This window comes from Procambarus clarkii, chromosome 56 (genome assembly GCF_040958095.1).
Source record: "Procambarus clarkii isolate CNS0578487 chromosome 56, FALCON_Pclarkii_2.0, whole genome shotgun sequence".
Classification (NCBI taxonomy): Eukaryota; Metazoa; Arthropoda; class Malacostraca; order Decapoda; family Cambaridae; genus Procambarus; species Procambarus clarkii.
Window position 1 is genome coordinate 15,120,295 of NC_091205.1, and position 19,095 is coordinate 15,139,389.

General features: G+C 41.1%; 2 protein-coding genes across 2 annotated transcripts in view; one reads left to right on the plus strand and one right to left on the minus strand.

The window, feature by feature from the left end:
- LOC138353087 (uncharacterized) lies at window positions 1-8,811 on the plus strand. Its single transcript, XM_069305751.1, has 6 exons — window positions 1-187; window positions 956-1,326; window positions 2,719-5,658; window positions 5,915-6,103; window positions 7,584-7,903; window positions 8,151-8,811. Exons 3-6 carry the CDS (start codon window positions 4,732-4,734, stop codon window positions 8,320-8,322), a joined length of 1,608 nt encoding a protein of 535 aa, XP_069161852.1. The 5' UTR covers window positions 1-187; window positions 956-1,326; window positions 2,719-4,731; the 3' UTR covers window positions 8,323-8,811.
- The window catches only part of LOC123770683 (UDP-glucuronosyltransferase 2A3), a 21,197-nt gene continuing 10,896 nt past the window's right edge, over window positions 8,795-19,095 (minus strand). The window contains exons 2-10 of the mRNA XM_045762766.2: window positions 18,666-18,848; window positions 16,750-16,880; window positions 16,072-16,277; window positions 13,960-14,138; window positions 13,513-13,704; window positions 13,117-13,254; window positions 12,090-12,174; window positions 11,529-11,745; window positions 8,795-9,759 (exon numbers count right to left, since the gene is read on the minus strand). Of these exons, the coding sequence (XP_045618722.1) occupies window positions 9,471-9,759; window positions 11,529-11,745; window positions 12,090-12,174; window positions 13,117-13,254; window positions 13,513-13,704; window positions 13,960-14,138; window positions 16,072-16,277; window positions 16,750-16,880; window positions 18,666-18,848 (1,620 nt within the window). The 3' untranslated portion in view covers window positions 8,795-9,470. The remainder of the gene's footprint in view (window positions 9,760-11,528; window positions 11,746-12,089; window positions 12,175-13,116; window positions 13,255-13,512; window positions 13,705-13,959; window positions 14,139-16,071; window positions 16,278-16,749; window positions 16,881-18,665; window positions 18,849-19,095) is intronic.

Consider the following 19,095-nt stretch of genomic DNA (forward strand, 5'->3'; position numbering starts at 1 on the left):
CCAGTACTTACTGCACATCCGGCTCTTGTTGCTGATGGTGCAGACGATGACGTTCATGTTCTCCCTTGTGGTGGTGCGGCCGTCAGCCTCCTGCATGCACCTGCTGCTACCAACCCTGGTGCCTCTCACTGAGCTCACCATCCGCTTCATCTGCCTCTGCCTCGCCGGCGAGTCGCTCCTCAACACTGTGAGTACCTCTTTGGGCCTCGCCGTCAAATCGGGGTTAAGTTGGTCGATTGGATTTCAGCTTTAATTTGGCTACTATGTATCCTGCTGTTATTTTTTTTAATTCATATTCTAGCACCGATAAACAAAATAAATAGACCTAGAGCTATGCAAATGATGAACAGTGACTATAATACAACATTTTAACGTCAGGATATGCGGAATAGTAACACAAAATAGAATACAAAGTATGAATTTTAGCAGAGAACCTGTTGATACATTATGGTCGGTGCTGGCACAAGATGTGCCAGCACCTCTCCGCCCATGTATCTGTCAAACCTATTGTTAAAGCTAGCTATACCATTTGTTTTTTTATATTGGCTGGTAGCCTATTCCATTCGTTTACATTCCTGTTGCAAAACCAATAATTGCTATATCCTTTCTGAATTTATCCAGCTCAGGATGAATGGAAGGCGGACGACATTCTCGAATAATTTTGTGAGCATTCAGAGACTAGGAAATTTTCATAATAATGCAACTCTGTCCCCCATAGACCCTTAACGATCAGAGGCAGCAACTGTGTCTGATTTGAGTCTAGATAACCCAAATGTGTATGCACAAACGGATGCTGGCCACACCATAGACCTCATTTATCGGTTATGTTCACGGGCCGAACGGCAGCTCACGGGTTAATACTAATGCTTTGTTTTCATCTTGGTAAACAGATCTTTAGGTAACACTGTACTTTAATCACAGAAAGATAATGAATGTGCATTGATTACCTGTACAGTACAACAATGTACTTGATGGAATGCGGGCGGCGGTGTGCTGGGGCTCGACTGTTGGAGACGGTGGCAGGGAACACAAAGACCCTAATAAGCAGGAGGCTACTGCTGTGAACGGTTGCAGAGGGCAGGAGGACCTCAACAAGCAGGCTGTTGCTGTAGTCGGGGGCAGAGGACAGGTCGAGGACCTCAGCAAACAAGTAGCTGCTGCTTTAGGTGGTAGTACAGGACAGAAGGGCAGTAAGCAGGTTACTACCGAGGATGAGGACAGTGAGCTGAACCTCAGTCAGCAAGTTCCAGTCTACCGTCCACTTCACAACCTTCTCTCCCGCATGGAGGCCAGACCCTTCACATTTCAAATATGGGGCATGGACAAGTAAGTTTCTGAAAGCATGTTAACTTATAAAGTAAAGATTTTTTCCTTTGCGGAAAATTTAAAAAGATATGTACTTTGTGTTTCAGAGGAAGTATATAATGTCATGTTAGCCGTAGGCTAGGTTGTAAAATATGAATCTTCAGCCCATTCTTCTGTTTTGGTAGTACTTATAGTAACGTATATATACGTTATATACACATAGTGTATATACCGACGTACAACGAAATTATAAAGTAGAAATCGGCACTATTGAGTGGGACAAACCGGAAAACTATATTTAATTAGGCTGCAAAGACAAGTGAAGGGAAGGGAACTATCAGGGGAAAACGTCAAGCCATTACGACTATATAGCACTGGGAAGGGGTCAGGATAAGGATTTGGGATGGGAAGGGGCGAAGGAATGGTGCCCAACCACTTGGATGGTCGGGGATTGAACGCCGACCTGCATGAAGGGAGACCGTCGCTCTATTGTCCAGCTCAAGTGATTGGACGACAAGTGGCTGCAAAGATAAGCTAAACTAACCTAACCTTCCTAAGCCTAATACACGATATCTGAGTCCTAATATAGTACATAGGTCTGCTATACTGGGCCTAGGAATATTTAAGTTTGTTTTTTAGCTTAATTTTTTCCGACTATAAAGTGAATAGTACAAAGTTCTACTATCTAATTACTTAGAACGGTAATATTTGTACTATGGTGCACATAGTTTCAAAAACTACTATTTAAACAGGAGAATGGGTTGGAATCTTTGCTTATCATACAGTTCACAATTTGTCCTAGGCCTAATACAGTACATGTATTTAGGCCCTACCTAATCTAGACCAAATACAGTGTACATATTAGTATTTTTTGATAGCTGTCTTATAGACAAGTTATGGAATATGACAGAAACTATTAGATCTTTAATTCTTGCACGGGATACAAGTCACATCGTACACAAGACGATTCTCCAACGGATTTTAAAACCTGCCTAATCTAACCTTGCTCAACCTAACATATACCAAAGCAACCTAACTTAACTCAACCGAGCCCATAACTGCCTAACCTAAGCTAATACAGCCTAGCATATCAATATATACGGTTTTAACAAACAGAAAACGGGCTTCGTCAAATCGTCTAGTGTCCGAAATGACCCTAGCAGGAATCTTCTCTATATTTATTTTATTGTATGTATTACCACTTGCTGGCTGAGTGGTTATAGCATTGGACTGCTGGGGGCATGGCGACCCTGGCTGACTGGGTTCGAATCCTTCAGGGGTCAAGAGTTCTCAGGATGTATATTGGCTTGGGGACCATTCAAGCTGTATATGTATAATCAATACAGTAATTTTTATACAGAATCATTTCTCTGAAGCATCCGTAATGTATAATGTAGATGGTATATGGTGCAGGCTGAGCGGGCGAACGTTCGTGCAGTGCATAGGCTTGGTGTTGACTTACGTGGTGGTCCTCCTGCAGCTGCGGCCTAGTCAAGACCACCTCTCTCCCGAGCACTGCAACAGCACTCTCATCTGAACACCTGCTGTACCCTACATCTCCAGGCAGCATCGCCATGGTTTATGCAACAACAGACTCGTGTTGTAACTATCGTAGCTCATATTGTAAACTAACGTTGTTGTGTTTTTCCAAATGCCAGGATTTGCTGTTTCCAAATTTGTTTTGTTGTCAAGGGTGCGTATTGGTAATATGACCCCCTGACTTAATAGTCACTTCACGTTGGGCAAACGTGCAAATATACTATTCTATTGCTCTTAGTGCTTTGTATATTAATAATTCACATTATTCCAACACTTAATAATATCTGTATTGCGAAGGGTATCATCGTTCAATTTTTTCTTTCTTTGGTACTCAATTTACCAACCCATCCTCCTGTTTGGATAGTACATTTTGTAACTATGTGGACCATTGTACATTCATTGACGTAATGAACAACTAGATAGTACAATTTGGTACTATTCACTTTAAGGAGTCCGGAAAAACAGCTAAAACCAAACTTATATATTTCTAGGCCTATTATAGCACATATATTTACTATATTAGGCCTCAGATAGCATGTATTAGGTCTAGGATGGTTAGGTGAGGTTTTATTAGCAACATAAATACAACAAACTTTCCTGTTTGTCCAAATTCAATAGTACTAATTATACTTTCTAATTGTCTATTACATTACTATACGTACATCGTTACTATAAGTACTATCTAAACAAAAGGATGGACTGCAATTTACACGAAGACTCCTCGGAAATTTTTTTGAAAACATTTGAGCGTTCATTAAACGTTATTCAACCATATTTTGACTGTTACATTTATGGTTTTACTTCCGTCATGCATCATGAAGAAGCTGCCTGTGTCTGCAGCATGCACAAGTAACCACTTTCCTTCATTATAATGAAACGCCTGTTCTGAGATTTATAAAGCCGTTCAATATATTAAAAATCAGAATTCTGAAATTTGTTTTTGTCAGTGTGACAGATGTTACACCAGTTACACCTGTTTTCACAAGCTCTTCGGAGTGCTGGAGATTGTCAACCAATAGGCTTCTCACAATTTGATACAGTATTTCAATTCTAGCGTTGCCTAGGACTGTTGTTCCATCACTACCACTGTCCTGTTGTGAGTACTACGCCCATAATGTTCAGTAATATGTCGATTATTTATGATGTGTGTGAATGTATGTGAACGAGATGAGAAGTGCTTGAGCTACCTCATCCCTTTGTATTTATATATCAATAAACTTGTTTCAGTTTTCAATGTTGTGAGTTCAAAGCGGCAGTGAAAGGAAGTACTGTAGCAACTTTAAGAAGCAATATGTAACATAACTTCTTTCAGTATGCTAGGCGAACAGTATTAGTGGTACAACTAGTATGTTGTATAAACATGGTTTTGGTATTACATCTTATGTGCTGTGTATTGTTTTGAACTAGAAGTAATGCACTGGACATATTTAGCATATAAAATTGATCTTTAACTAAAATAACTAATCCAAAACTAACGTAAAGACATAAATGGAAGCCTTCGTGAAGGATGCATGAAGCCCGTGGCTCCCAGTTGGCCTGGGAGGATAGTTCCCTCAGCAACGGCACTGAGACATATAGCCTCTGAAGCAAGGTGAGCGATTAGTGGACTAAAAAATTATAATTACCTTACTATGTAAACATTGTAATCAGTCCCTCTAGTGTTTATAAATATTATAAACGAGTTTCCTAGCCGCGCTATCTTATCGGCTGTCCACCTACACCTGCAGACCCGAATCAACTGCTAATGTGTTTACCTTCCTTAAAATTGTACATGAGGGTATGAAGATCCCCATTACCTGTGGCACAGTGTAGTGCCGACTGTTATTTGGTGCACCAGCGTCTTTAACTCGGGTGGTACTTCATTCAACTCAAGCTCCAGTCACTGAGATGTTTCGTGCAGGAGAAAAGTTAGCCACAAAGATCACGAGAGTATCTAACATGCTGGAGAGCAATATTTGCAAGGATAAACAGGTATTTCACGAAATAAAACTGAAAGTTGACAAAATAAAAAGGAAGATATATGATATTGGACAGAACATAAGTAAAAGAAACAAAAAAGATAAAAATACTCCAAAAGAAGCGTGTTTTGTTAAGGTTCGAGGCCTAGCTAGAGAGGTTATAAAGTTGAGCAATGACCATGATCGCTCTGCACAGAAAAATAACATTGTGACCGCACCAATCGAAGTATCCTACTGGTTAACTTTCCTCTGTGCCAGCTTTGTGGGTCTACACCTCACACGCCAACTGGATGATGGAACATATATAGTTTGTAAACTTAGGATTGTACCAGCAGGTGTTCTCTACATAGTGTCCTACTCTCTGGCTCTGTTTACCATAGTTTATATTTATATCAATAATTTGGTTACTTACGGATTAATAGTCATCGTAGCGTCAAACATTTTTGGTTCTCTTTACACGATAAGTATTTTGGGAATAGTGCTATCAAACTCATGTGCAATGATGAAATACATGGAAGACATCAAGGAAGCAGGGCTGACAGTGAAGCCCGACACCAGGGCTTGCTGCTACATTATCGTCGTCCTGCTGTATACACTCCTTACCGCCTTCATCAACTTCTTTCTGCTTCCCTTCCCGACAAACTACATTCCTTTCCTTGCAGCTCCTCTTATTCTTAACTGCCTTGTACCTAGTCTGGTAGATAAGTATATGTGTAGCTTCGTAGTTACTCTATATGAGGCCTTGGAGAAGCTGGATAGCTACGTGCAGGAGGTCGGCCCCTGGAAGCTGGGGGACGTGGAGGCGGTGGCCGCAGCCTGGCTCACCATCAGTCGCCTCGTCGGTAAACATAACCAGGTCAGGCTCGTGGCTCCAGTCTTCGACCTTTAGTAATGAAGGCAGCACCAAATATGTTCATTTCATAGCTAGGTCACTGATAACATGTCCGTCATAACTCCCATAGGTTGTGACGGACATGGTATTTACTCTTAATTTGAGGAATGTAATATATATATTCTAAAATGTGTATTATGAATATAAGACCATGAACAATATGTAGCGAGCACACACATTGCAAATCTGAGTGTGGCCTTCTCTCATTGTGTACCTGCAGGTGTTTTCACAAGTTAACTACATGCGGATGACGCAGTTCACGTGTCAGATAATGGTCTTGCTGTACTTACTGATACAGCTGCACGACACCTGCTGCCTGTGGATCTTGTTGTCCCTCTCTCTCCCACTGGTGGAAGCCCTCCTCAAATCCTTGATCGTCAGTTTCGTCGGAGATAAGCTGTGCTCAGCGGTAAGTTCATTCTAAGTAATGTTTGATTAAATATTATCTGTATGCAAGGCCGTATTAAGGGTGAAGTTCCATTCCCTTAATTACCCTTTCCTCGAAATATTTCCAGTTATAAACTTTGTTACTGTGTAAAAGCACGCAACAGAGACCAGCCTTTAATGCAAAGCGTCATCTAGTCCTCGCCATCGCCTACTGGTCCTAGTGGCTGAAACGTACATAAGAGGTACAATTTTAATTTCTCAATGCTTGTAAAACAGATTAAGGGTGAAGCTAAACTATAATCCAACGCTACGCAAACATCCAACTTTTTTGTTCCTCTACTAAACTTAGGTACACAGCAGTGTGCCATGCCCAACCACTTGACTGGACGGTAGAGCGATGGTCTTGCTTTTTGCAGGTCGGCGTTCAATCTCCGACCGTCCAGGTGGTTGGGCACCATTCCTTTCCTCCGTCCTAACCTAAAATCCTTATCTACATATCCCTTCCAAATGCTACAGTCGTACTGGCTGATAACTAATTACAGCACAGCTTTGCTACCCTATTTTATACGAGGGAGATTATAGAATTTAGGCAAAGAGCTAATCATCCTCCCTCACGTCGCAGAATGGTTCAATATGGACAAAGTTGTCACCCTGTAGTTTTGATAAACTTTTTATTAGTCTTGTAAAATTTCGTCTAGCATTAACGTGTAGAACAAAGGCTGGCCACAAAAAAAATCGTAACAGTGCTTAGCTTACAGCCCATCCCTGAGAAGTGTTTGACGTGTGCAGGTAGTCCTCAAAATGTCCAACTGAATGTTGTTATTATTGAGGTGTTATTTAACTACGAAGGAGCAGGTAAGAGGGAGGCATACGAGGGGATTAGGAAAGTGAGAGGGGAAGGGATGTAATGGGGATGGTAGGGAGAAATAGGATGCGAAGAGACGGGTTGGGAGATAGAGGAGTATACAAGGGAGGGATTATTCAACGGTAAGGGTAAAGGATGCAATTAAAAACACTCATTGCTACATGTAAGTGAACAAACTTACATCAGTTAGTTAATTTGCATAAAGGACGTTATTTTATTTGTGATTTAGGAACTTGGAAACGTATCCGGAAGCTGGACATTGTCGTTTTAACAGTGTTTTGTGCAAGATGTAAAATGCCAGTTTCTTGTCTATGTTGCAGGAAAATACACGAGTGATATTTTTAAAGTCACTTAACACCATACAATACAGGATATATAAACTACTAACATATGATGTAGCCAAGTTAACTTGAAGATTTACAATATATACATCAAATATTGACCGTACAGCCACAAACCCTCCGGGTATTATCGATTTCTGAGGCTGCCATGGCAGCTGACAACCGCTGCGACTCGTCTGCTCTCGTCGAGGCCAGAGTCGATGCCAACACTCGTTTTACGCATTTACTGCAATGTCTACAATATCTTTTAATGAGTACTGTATTTTATTGTCACGCGCTTCTTCCCCTCCCACCAGCACAAGCGTGTGGAGAACAGTCTTCGGGAGGCCATAGCGAGCTCTGCCTCACTGTTATCTGACCATTGTGGCCAAGAGGACGAGTGTGACCGAGAGAACAAGCGTGGTCACGAGGACGAACGTGGTCACGAGGACGAGCGTGGTCACGAGGACGAACGTGGTCACGAGGACGAACGTGGTCACGAGGACGAACGTGGTCACGAGGACGAACGTGGTCACGAGGACGAGCGTGGTCACGAGGATCGTGGCCAGGCAATGAACGACCTAATATCGCGCCTAGAAGCCAGACCTATTAACGTTGCTGTTTGGGGCATGGAGAGGTAAGATAGAGTGTAAGTCAAGTCAATGTGTTAATTAATTTGCGTTTATTGCCTTAACAAGTTTTAAATTAAATATATAAAAACTTTTAGCACAATAATAATATAAAATTTAGTTAATTTTAATAGCGTGAGGCAAATCCTAATATATAGAAAGTGGGAGGGTAAGAAAGTGTATGAGAGGTGTGAGAGGGGGGAAGTGACCAAGCAAGCGTATACAGCAGAAACCTTAACCTCGACGGTGTTACAGGCTCGGAAGTGGGACATGGATGGAGCTGATGGGCGCGATGGTGACTTACTTGTTTATGCTGGTGCAGCTCAAGGCTCCAGAAGTCAAATATCAAAACTTGTCCTGCTCAAGCCTGCTCTTACACACCAATAACGAAACCTGTGGCAATAGTGATGAGCTGGATCTGTACTAGAGATGATGGTGCAACAAACAACATTCCTTAGGGTAACAACCGATTAGTAGCTCGATCATGTTCAGCACAATTTTCTCCATAATTATAACTTGGCTATATAGTTGGCTGCGAGTGTTATGTTGACTTGAATATGAGTATTGTATCAATGCTACTCAACTGAAGAAGAGCGGCCAGTATTATATTGTTACAATATAAGTGGTACGCGACTATTGTATTCTGACATATATAGTGAAGAGGTCTCATTAATGTGCATGTAATCAAAATATTTTAGCAGAATCGAGTGATAATTATATGGCATTTTCTTGTCATTATAACGTTTAATGTTCTCTATTACATTAACTTGCCCAGCATTTTATAAACTGTTGTAGTACCTATGTCCTTAAGTAGAAACTTTTTCCATGAACTTCTTAAATCACTCAACCTTGGCCCATTTGATTTACCCCATAAACGTTTAAGGATACTAAATAACCGGTTATATTTGTTTGTTTATTTAAAAAAATAACCATCGTAACAGGGCTTAGCTTACAGAAACTAGGAATGATAAATACAAATTATTAGTATGCATCTCTCAACTTGTTTGCTTTTAATAAAGATACCCGTTTAGATTAATTACTCCATGGTAACCATTTGTAACAAATTTACTGTACTGTTATGTGGAGCAAGAAAAGTTATCTTAATACCTGCTACAGAAAAGCATTTGCATTGTGTTACAAGAAAGCAGTTTTTTTTTATTTGTTAAAACAATTTATTTGACTGAGTGCATCGGGACAGCTGCCGGTCATTAAGCATCACTATGAAATTTTCCCTTCGTTACTTCAACATACAGCAGGATTACAGTAGCATTTCCCACGGTGATCTGTAACTGGTGTGCCAATTACATGCTATGAATTAAGGGAATGAATTAAGTAGAATGCCTTGTGAAGGGAAGGAAGCATAGGCGTGTTGCAGGAAGTGAACTTACCGATGCACAGACACCTCCCAAATTATATCACACTAAATGTTTTGCAGTCGCTACACTTCCTCAATTGTGTATATTAATGAATTTTCAATTTACAAGTTTTACTTTTTAAGATGGTTGTGCAAAATGCTTTCTTCCAGACCAGTCCAGTGCAAAGGTATACTAACAAAATTATTTAAAGAAACTGCATTCAAGCTACTTTTAATTTGCTTTTATAATTTCCCAAAGATATGAAGCTATTCACCAGATACTTTAGTAACCGCGGTAGGCAATAGAAGGAGCATAGTGAAGTCATTAGTACGAACGCCAGGACGTCGAGGCCAAAGAACTGGCAGAAGTTGAGGTGCCTGGCGGAGAACTTTAGGTGGGGCGCCCCGTGGGTGCTGGCCACGTGTTCCACCAGCCAGAGGGCGTGGTCCAGGGGCTCCTGCGGCTGGTCTCTGACTATCTTCGACAGCTGGCGAGCGTTCTCGCGGTACCTAGTCACACAAGAATAAAACAACAATGTAAATCAAACTAACTTATCATCCCTTAGTAATGGCACACCCTGTTTATCAGCACTTAAACTATAGTTATTTATATACACTAGAACAAATGATAACTTAATCATGATAGAAAATAATTTATGAAGTGCAATAACTGCAACTCTAAGCATACTCCACAGTGATTGTGGAGTATGCTTAGGGACTAAGCGTACTAAGCTTAGTCCCTAAGCGTTAATCCCATTTCGCTTACTCCCATACCAGACCCACTAGGGACTAAACTTAGTCCCTGGTGGGACTAAGCTTGGAAAGGATCTTCGATGTATTGTAGGTGTGAGAAACATGTTAAGATCTACTGCCATCAGAAGTTTTGGCCCTGCCTTAGCTGGTATTTCTGTCCCAGGGGGTACTGAGCATTAATGTAAATGTCAATAGGCATTGCTAGGGGGATTTTGTCATGAAAACAGTAATGTGAGAATTAAGTAGTAAGTATACACCTGTTATTTACTACCCAGTGTGGGGGGGGGGATCCTCATATCCCCTAAAATGTAAATTCGGGAGTAAATTCCCTTGGGGCCGGGGTGTGATTCCCCTTGCTTGCAGGGCTTGCTATATTATGTTGCAGTTTTGCACAGCATCTCTTGAGCACATAATAGTGGGAAGTTTACTGTATTAAACTACCACCACACTATATTAACCTGTGATAGGGTTTTTGTCAATAGTAAAACCAAACAAATAGGACTGAAATCTCTCATATCAACTTGCTATCTATACATAATTACAACCTACTCTTGTGTATGCCTGATTAAAGATGAAATAATACTGTAATAGTGATTTGTAATATGAATTACTAGAGAAAAGTACTGTATATTTAACCTGATTTATGCAGACGAAGTTGTTACTTTCTACATTCCCTAATAAAGGATGTTGAGCAAGATCTCGTGTACTGGGACTAGTTTTCATGGAACTGCTGAATACATATCATAAAAGCTCTCAGCAAGAATACAATCACCTTCTCGTTTCAGCCATTTTCATGGTAAATAAAAAGTTTAGTATCTTACACAGATTGGTTTCCTGTAGACTGAACGGTCAGTGCGTTACCATTTTACATTACAAGTAACAAAGTCACCAACAAATGTGGGTATCTACATTTCTGAAGTAAACCAAAATGTAGGTTCAACCTAAGTCTGTAATGAATATTATCCAAGTCAAAACTGTGTGGTGTGATGGTTAAGAAATCAACACAAGCAAGCCATTCAAGAGTACTAGGGACGAGCCTGGAGAGTTCTGCTTCGGGGGATTCTATGAATAAATTCAGGCTCTTGGGACTGCTCTGAGCAACACTAGGGACACCTAATAGTACTTAACATGTTATCTCGCCCAAATCAAAACCTTGTAAGTATGCTGGCAGAAACAGAGCATGATAAATGCTTCATAAACAATTCACGTAATTGAATCTAATTACTAGATTTTTTTAGTGATGAAAAAAACTCATTAAGTAAAAAGATACTATATAGCTAACAATCACTCCCTTATGGATTTTTTTGCCAGTACTATAACCAAAAGAAAGTGTAGTCCAGTTTGAAGTATTACACTCCTACATGCGTTTTAAATCTACGTTGTCAAAGTTTGGGCAATTTTGTGTTGCAATACATATTTCTCTTCTAAGACACTTCTATTTTAAATCAAAATACTGTTTACTAGAATTAAACTAACAGTGAAAGGTTGCTAATAAGATAATCCGTAAAATTATGAAAGGCTCTGACCTGGTGTCATTGAGGACGTGGATAATGGCTTGGTAGATCTGCTCCTCTGAGGCCTCCTTGTGGACGCCTTTGGCAACGCCCCGTTCCTCGAGCCTGACGAGAACGTCCTGCTGGTCAGCGAAGACTGGCATGCCCACCATGGGCACTCCGTGGTGCAGGGCCTCCAGCACTCCGTGCATCCCACAGTGGGTGAAGAACAACACAGTCTTGTTGTGTCCTGAACAACATTATAAAGCTGCAGTCTGGTTTAAAATGGTTACACATTACACTTGATTTGATTATCTTTACACTAACAGCTTATTTGATTTGAAGGTAGCCTTGGCTACCGGGCACTTAACCGTTTGACATCCGCAGAATGTTCAAATTAGGGTTTATGTAATACCTACATTTGAAGCCGTGAATCGAGTTTAGTGTAAACTATAATAATAATCACAGCAGCCTCATTCGTATAATCATATCTTTAATTTTGCTAACTAACCAACACTACTTTTGCCGTCTGGGTAGCTGTTCTAATGATTAATAAAACATGGAAAGAGAACGAAAGAAAGAGGGGTAACATACCTAGAACATCTTGCTGAGGAAGCCAGGAGACCACTTTAACATTGGGGGGCATCGTGGGGTGCTCCCCTTCCAGCTTCATCAACACCTGCAGGAGGATAACTTGTTAACACCCGATGGAACAGACAACCCCCGTCGACACCCGATGGAAGGTAACCTCGGTCGACACCTGCAAACTAAATGTCTATATATTTCTACTCGCACGAGGGAACGAGGAAATAAAAGAATTCTTACATTTGCGCTATAATAGATCAATTAAAAAAAATGATTATTGTTCCTACACATTTTTAGATAAAGTCGTACAACCACGACTTAAGAGCTACGTGAGGCGCGTTGTGGTCGTCTTGGAGATCAACACATACTCCTGAAATGATTAAGAACTTACAGTACCTATTTGGTTTAAAGTACCAGCAAGTAGTAACGGACCGCCAGTAAACCACTATTTGTACTATTAATTTTATAGTGTCCCGGAAAAATATACTTAAAACCAAACAAATATGCCTATGCCTAATGTAGCTCATGTATATACATGTACTGTATATAAAGGGAAGAGTGATGGATGTTTATGTCTGGGAGAACCCAAATAGCTAGCCAATGAGGATAGAAAGCCTGAGCTACTTATCCTTTTGGGGTTTATTTTATCTCGATAAACTTACTTTAACGTGAAATAGCTAGCCTGCGCGTTTAAACAAGTGCAGTGTAATTACCCAAGTGTAGTTACAGAATAAGAGCTACGCTCGTGGTGTCCTATCTTCCCAGCACTCTCTCACATAACTATGAAACTATTGGCAGTTTTGGTCTCCACTACTTTCTCACTTGTGTGAGAACTTCTCACTCAAGTGAGAACTACAGCAGGGTGTATACGAGTATACAGATGTGGTGGAGGCTGACTCCATACACAGTTTCAAGTGTAGATATGATAGAGCCCAATAGGCTCAGGAATCTGTACACCTGTTGATTGACAGTTGAGAGGCGGGACCAAAGAGCCAGAGCTCAACTAGGTGAGTACAGAGACTGGGTTTTCCCTCACCCGGTGTGGGAGTCTGGCAAAGGCGCTCATGAGGTTATTGATGACACGGGCGGGGACGACGCGAGAATTAAAGATGAAGCCCATAGTGAAGAGTATGGTGCCGGCCGACCCGGAGCCCTCCACCCACCTCTCCAGACTCTGGGGGAACCAAGTGCACATTAATTATGTTAATGAGAATGACTGAAATAATGATGTTAAACATTGGTATAATCATAACTGTCAAACCCATGATAGGCCTAGGGAGAACTTTTAGCCTGCAAACAAGAGTGAGAAAATAGTTCCTGATGCTGAGCCCTATGGTCACTATAGTGTTAGCAAATACATCAACGTACAATATAATTATTATTATTATAATTATTATTATAACTTAGAGCAGAAGGACCTACGACCGCCTACCTGTGGCAGAGGCTGGGGTGGCTGGACCTGCAGGCCTCCAACGTTGATGAATGAAGGCGGCAGTAGTCTGGGGTAGTCGAGCGCCGGGTGGGAGTTTATGAGCATGCCGGACATCTCCGCCAGCAGCGTCCCGGGTGGAGGGCAGGACGGCAGGTACCGCTTGATCTGCCATCCCGTCACTGCCAGCTGAACCTGAGGAGACACGGAGAAGGATGACACTTATGTATGACTCTCCCAGATAGCATTACTGTCAACTCATTTGTGGCAACAATGAAGGAACCTCAAAAGCAAAAAGACTGACTGGAGCCACAGATTAGCATCCATGATCCGAATGACATGTCCGCATTTGGACCCCAAGGCTGCCCCCATATCTCAATTACGCTTTAATAGCCCTTTATTATCCTTAGATGGCTCTCAATTATCCTTTCTCCGCGATAAAACACTGACCTGCATAACGACGTGACTGCCGAGGGCGTGGATGTGGTTTACGAGACGCTGCTTGAAGGTCATCACGTCCCGGTAGTGTGATAGTATGAATGGCACTGATGACGGCGGGCTGAAGGCTGTCGTGTATTGAGGTTCTCCTCCAGCGAATGTGAACGCCCAGTACCCCACCGAAGGAATACCTGCAAGCGAGGGGATAAGCGAACAAATAAGGGGCAAATAAATAAGCAAATAAATAAGGGAAGGGTGAAGTGGAAAGGAGAGAAAGCGAGAGAGAGGACACCAATAAATGTGGGAAACAGGAGAGATGAACATCACCCATTGAAACAAGAAGACAGAAGTAACGATAAGACGACAATAATTCAAAAAATCAGTTTAGGGGCCCAAACGATGGAATATATTTGCAGAGGATCTATATAGTTTAGGGATGGGGGGATACAATTTTAAGAAACCATATCATAATGCGTAGCTGCACCAAGTCAAACGTGTACAGCATGGAGCATCTATTGGTAAGCGAATCACATACAATGCATACAGTGCACCACGTACAATACACACAGTGCACACTGATACAATTTAAAGCAACAAACATCTTGATAAGAGCAAACTCCCATCCATACAACAACGTAAGAGTCCTCGCTTATATTGTCTAGTTTACTATCGTCAGTTTTCCTTTGTTTTGTTCCATTTACGAGGATGTGATTTCAGTGCTCTTAATCGTAATAAAGAAGACTCCTGATGTTACAGAAATGCCTGTTTGCCCGCTATGCGTGGCTACTGGCTTTACAAGAATGTTAATTCAACTTATTTTCTATATTTTCTGTTAACCTCCAATGTAACTTCTTGTATATAAATAAATAATAATAATAAATAATAAATTAACCTCTTATCCTTAATGAACATTTCATTTTATACAGTAGTATGGTGACCAAAACTGCTCAGACAACCCAAGCTAGGTCTCACTTGCGCAGTTAAAGTTTTGGTTTTCCCTCTGATACAGAAAGCCTGTTAGGTTTATCTACCCCAAACCAAAGACTGGAATTTCCCAGGTTACAACAGGTAACTAACTTCCGGGTATATATTCACTAATAGGCGAACAGAGGCATCAAGTGTAAAGAAACGTGCCCAACCGTTTCGGTCTGCCTGGGAATATAACCCTAGACCAATGAAGTTGTGCGCCAACGACGCCACAGTGACAGAAGGAGAACATTGGTATTCATCTTAACACCGATTCTGTGTCCAAAGTCAGGCATCCAACTGGATAGGATTCAACTATTCAGAAAGCTCGCTGCGAATCATTAATATTAAAGTCTTGGACTACGGTCCCAACTCGCCTCTCAGACGCCTTTCACAATCACATTTCTCAGTATATCATGTACTGACTTGAGTGCTAACGTCACTTTCTTTTACCAAACTTAAACATTCACATTTGTCTAACATGGACTGCATTTAGTAACGCCCTAGTTCCTAAATGTATAATGGGACTTAAAGCTGTCCCAGAGGGCTGAACAGTGATGCAGAAGGCTGAACAGATTATCCACCAACGTGTTTATGTATTTTATAACTAAAATAATATATTATTAATTTTATAACTTTAGGAAATCCCTAAAACGTAAACTTCCAATAAATATATGTATTATATCATAATTAGCATTTTAAAGGTAACTGCCAGTCTACTCTATTACTGTTTCAAGTAGTATGTAGGTTAAAAAAAATATTGACAGTACTGGCAGGTTATAGTAGCCCTTTCATGCTTTTAACATGATGAACGTTAGCAACCTTCCATGATTCTGGAAATTACCTGGAAACGATTGATTAAAATAACCAGTTAAGACATCCACTGAGCAATTTCTTACATTTATTTTAATATTTCAGCCGTCATTGAGAGGAGACACTTTCTTACAAATTATACTACACCCAACACACACATTTTTGTGTAGCAATAACCAAACAGAATGGGATATAGGAATGAATAATATAAGTACTGTACTTTTAAAAGAAAATATGACGTATCGGCAGTCACTGTATTAAACAACCAACAGCTGGTAAGGCGGGGCTCAGAAGCTAGCACTACCCTGCATACACGTTCAGGCAAGTACACATGCACACACGTACCCAAATCATGCGCCAGCGCCAGACTACACTCATTATAGATGAGGTCTACGACGGCGACGTGGAAGCGCTGATGTCTGAGGTGATGCCGGAGAGGCAGGTCCCCGAGCAGCGTCCTGCAGAAGGCTGCCACCGTCATGAAGGCGTCCACAGGCAGCGCCGTCCATGACGTCCCGTGGCCCCACATCAGCTCCTGGGGCATCACGAAGCTGCGTAAGATGAGACAATAGCAGGTAATAGAGAGGGAGAGAGCAGTGTGCGCGCGCGTGGGAGTAAGAGAGGGGCAGTGTGTGCGATTAAGATAAAAAGAAGCACCATGAGAAGTAAAATAGAGAGAGTTTTGTGAGGATGGAGCAATGGGAGGGAGAAATGTAGTGTGGAAAAGTAAATATTGTCAATATTACACAGGTTCAGAGAGAACAAACAACACCGTGCAAGAAGACAATAAAACCGGTTTAGTCAAGCCCGGCATCGTGCCAACCAGACCTACACAGAGGTAAGGACATATTGTAGCTATCTAGAGAATACTCATTATGTGCGGCGAGACGCAATAAATAGCATTTGTGATTTGCACAAATATTGTCAAAGAATTTGGGGGGAGAGGGAGCATACACCAGCCTAGCGCTCTCACATAACGCTCGGGGGGGTCGACAGGCTCTAGCAGAAAACCCACCAACCTACCTGGCTCTCTCCTCATGAGTCATGTGGGGTACGGTGCCGTCAGAGTTGTTGATGGCCAGCACGAACTCTACGATGCCAGGATAGTCGGCAGAAGGGTACTGGTGGGTGTCCTGCCACCTCACCACCGTCACCTGCACCGCCGCCATCACGAAAGGAAAAATCATTTGTGTTAAGTCAGTCAATCCCGTTTTCTGCTATGGTATTTTATAATGTATACATAAATACAAAATATAAATTGTAGGACACTAAATGTCCGCAATTTTTAAACGAAAGGGGAACGAATGAAAGTATCATAAGGGTGAGTTTATACTTCTCCAAAAGTGGCCAATATCATTAACTTGGCAACACCTCCCAACCACTAACATATGTGAGCACCTCATATTTACGTGGCTCACGTCATGCGGCAAGTGTCGTGTCCCCCATAGTAACCACTAAGCAAGACGATGCATAATTTCACCATAAGCATCCCATCTTCAAACCATGCTTGTCCAAACTTCGGCCGTCCCCCAAGATGCAACAGATGGTAAATTTTAAGTTCGGTGTAATAAAAAACGACATATTTAAAAATACAAATATTCATACATGGTTTTGTGCCTAGTTCGGCCTAGGTTGTCAGGCATTTTCGTTATGATAATTATTTTTATTTGGGGTACATGTTTCCAACGTTTAAGAGCCCATTCTCAAGCTAGGCACGGTCCCAAAAAATTTATTTATATATAAATTTATCCATAGTGTGAAATCAAAAGGCAATTTCTCAACAAATAAACTAGATTCGTGTAGAATTAGACAAAGTAGGTTTGATATTTTCCTTGTTAGAATTCTTTAATGGTTTAAATTACGTCCGTGAAGTATTTAGAAATGTGCTTCAAACACTGGAATTAATTGAAGTAGAATTCAAGATTAATACGAACATTATCAGTTTCAAGTCATATATAAAGTATTATTAATTCATAGAGAAGAGGGGGCTGAACTAACGAGCATTAAACAAATGTTTTCAGGCAAAGTCGAATAGTCATATTAGCAGAGTAAATATTATATTTTTGCATTTACTCAATCTGATTTATGTTCTAATCTATGACTAGGAGTCGAAACAGGATTCACCCACAGACAGTACTTAAATACATGCCTAAATTAATCTAGAGCAAATACTGTAGTCTAATCTATGCCTAGCCTAATAAATACAAGATAGCCTAATTAAATACAAAAAAATATTTAAATAGCCTAGCACTACCCTATATAAAATCTGTATTTGAAATAAAATATTACCACATAATTAAGGTTATATTGACTATTAGCAGGGTGTAATAATCATAAGGTACCGATTTGAACTACTTATCTTAAATAGTTAAAATCAGTACATGTAAACTACCCCAAAGGTTGACATTTGAAAACAGTTTAGTGATTATTTAAATACCTAATAATGAAGGCAATATTCATTACCAGAGACAATGGTCTCCATTTGTCGGTCAAGCCTATATATCAGTAGCAAGTGCTTACCAGTGACTACGAGGTGGTGAGATCAAGTAGTCAGGTTTGAACCCCTTAGGGTATTGCATTCACATCCATGAGTAGAACATATAACCAAGAGTAAAATATATAAACTAAACATTATAAAACCCTAAAAGTTTATATTTCATGTGGCAAAATGCTACCAAATCTGAGACTATGTTTTGTTGGGTAAATGGGAGAGTAGCATCAGAGGGTGGGAGTAACCAGTAACGTCCCTCCCTGATACGAAAATTTATTGGATCTAGTACAACCTGCAATAATATATATATCAAAGAAATGAGAATGTCAAGATTTCAATTCCTGCCAACAGGTGGCGGGCGCTGTGGGCCAGTGTCGCCACCCACGTGCGCGCTGTTGCCATCACGGGTCGAGGCGCTCCACCCTGCCCAGAGAGCTGGCTCACTGACCTGGTGACCCCTGTCGACCAGGGCCCGGGCCATGGCACGCAGTGTGAGGACATGCGAGGCCGCGTACATGGGGTGCAGGATCAACACCCTCTTGCCGCCCACGTCAGAGTCATCCACGTCCGCCCACTCCGCCATCACCGCCGCCGTCGTGGTCAGCGCCAACACCAACAACACCCGCCATATCTGCAACACAAATGGGATTTAGCACCACTTTTCTTCCCTTGCAAGGTAAATACATAAGAAATCTGCTGTACTTAAAATAACAATACTTAAAAACATGCTAGTTTCATAGCTAACCAAATTCGGGGGTTCAGTACCTGAGCCTGTTAACACGTTCGCCTTCCATGTTTACTTAAAATGTTTACTATAATTTGGAGTCGAAAGTAACAGCCCTGAAACCCTCGTTTTACCTGCTTGTTAATATTAGGTC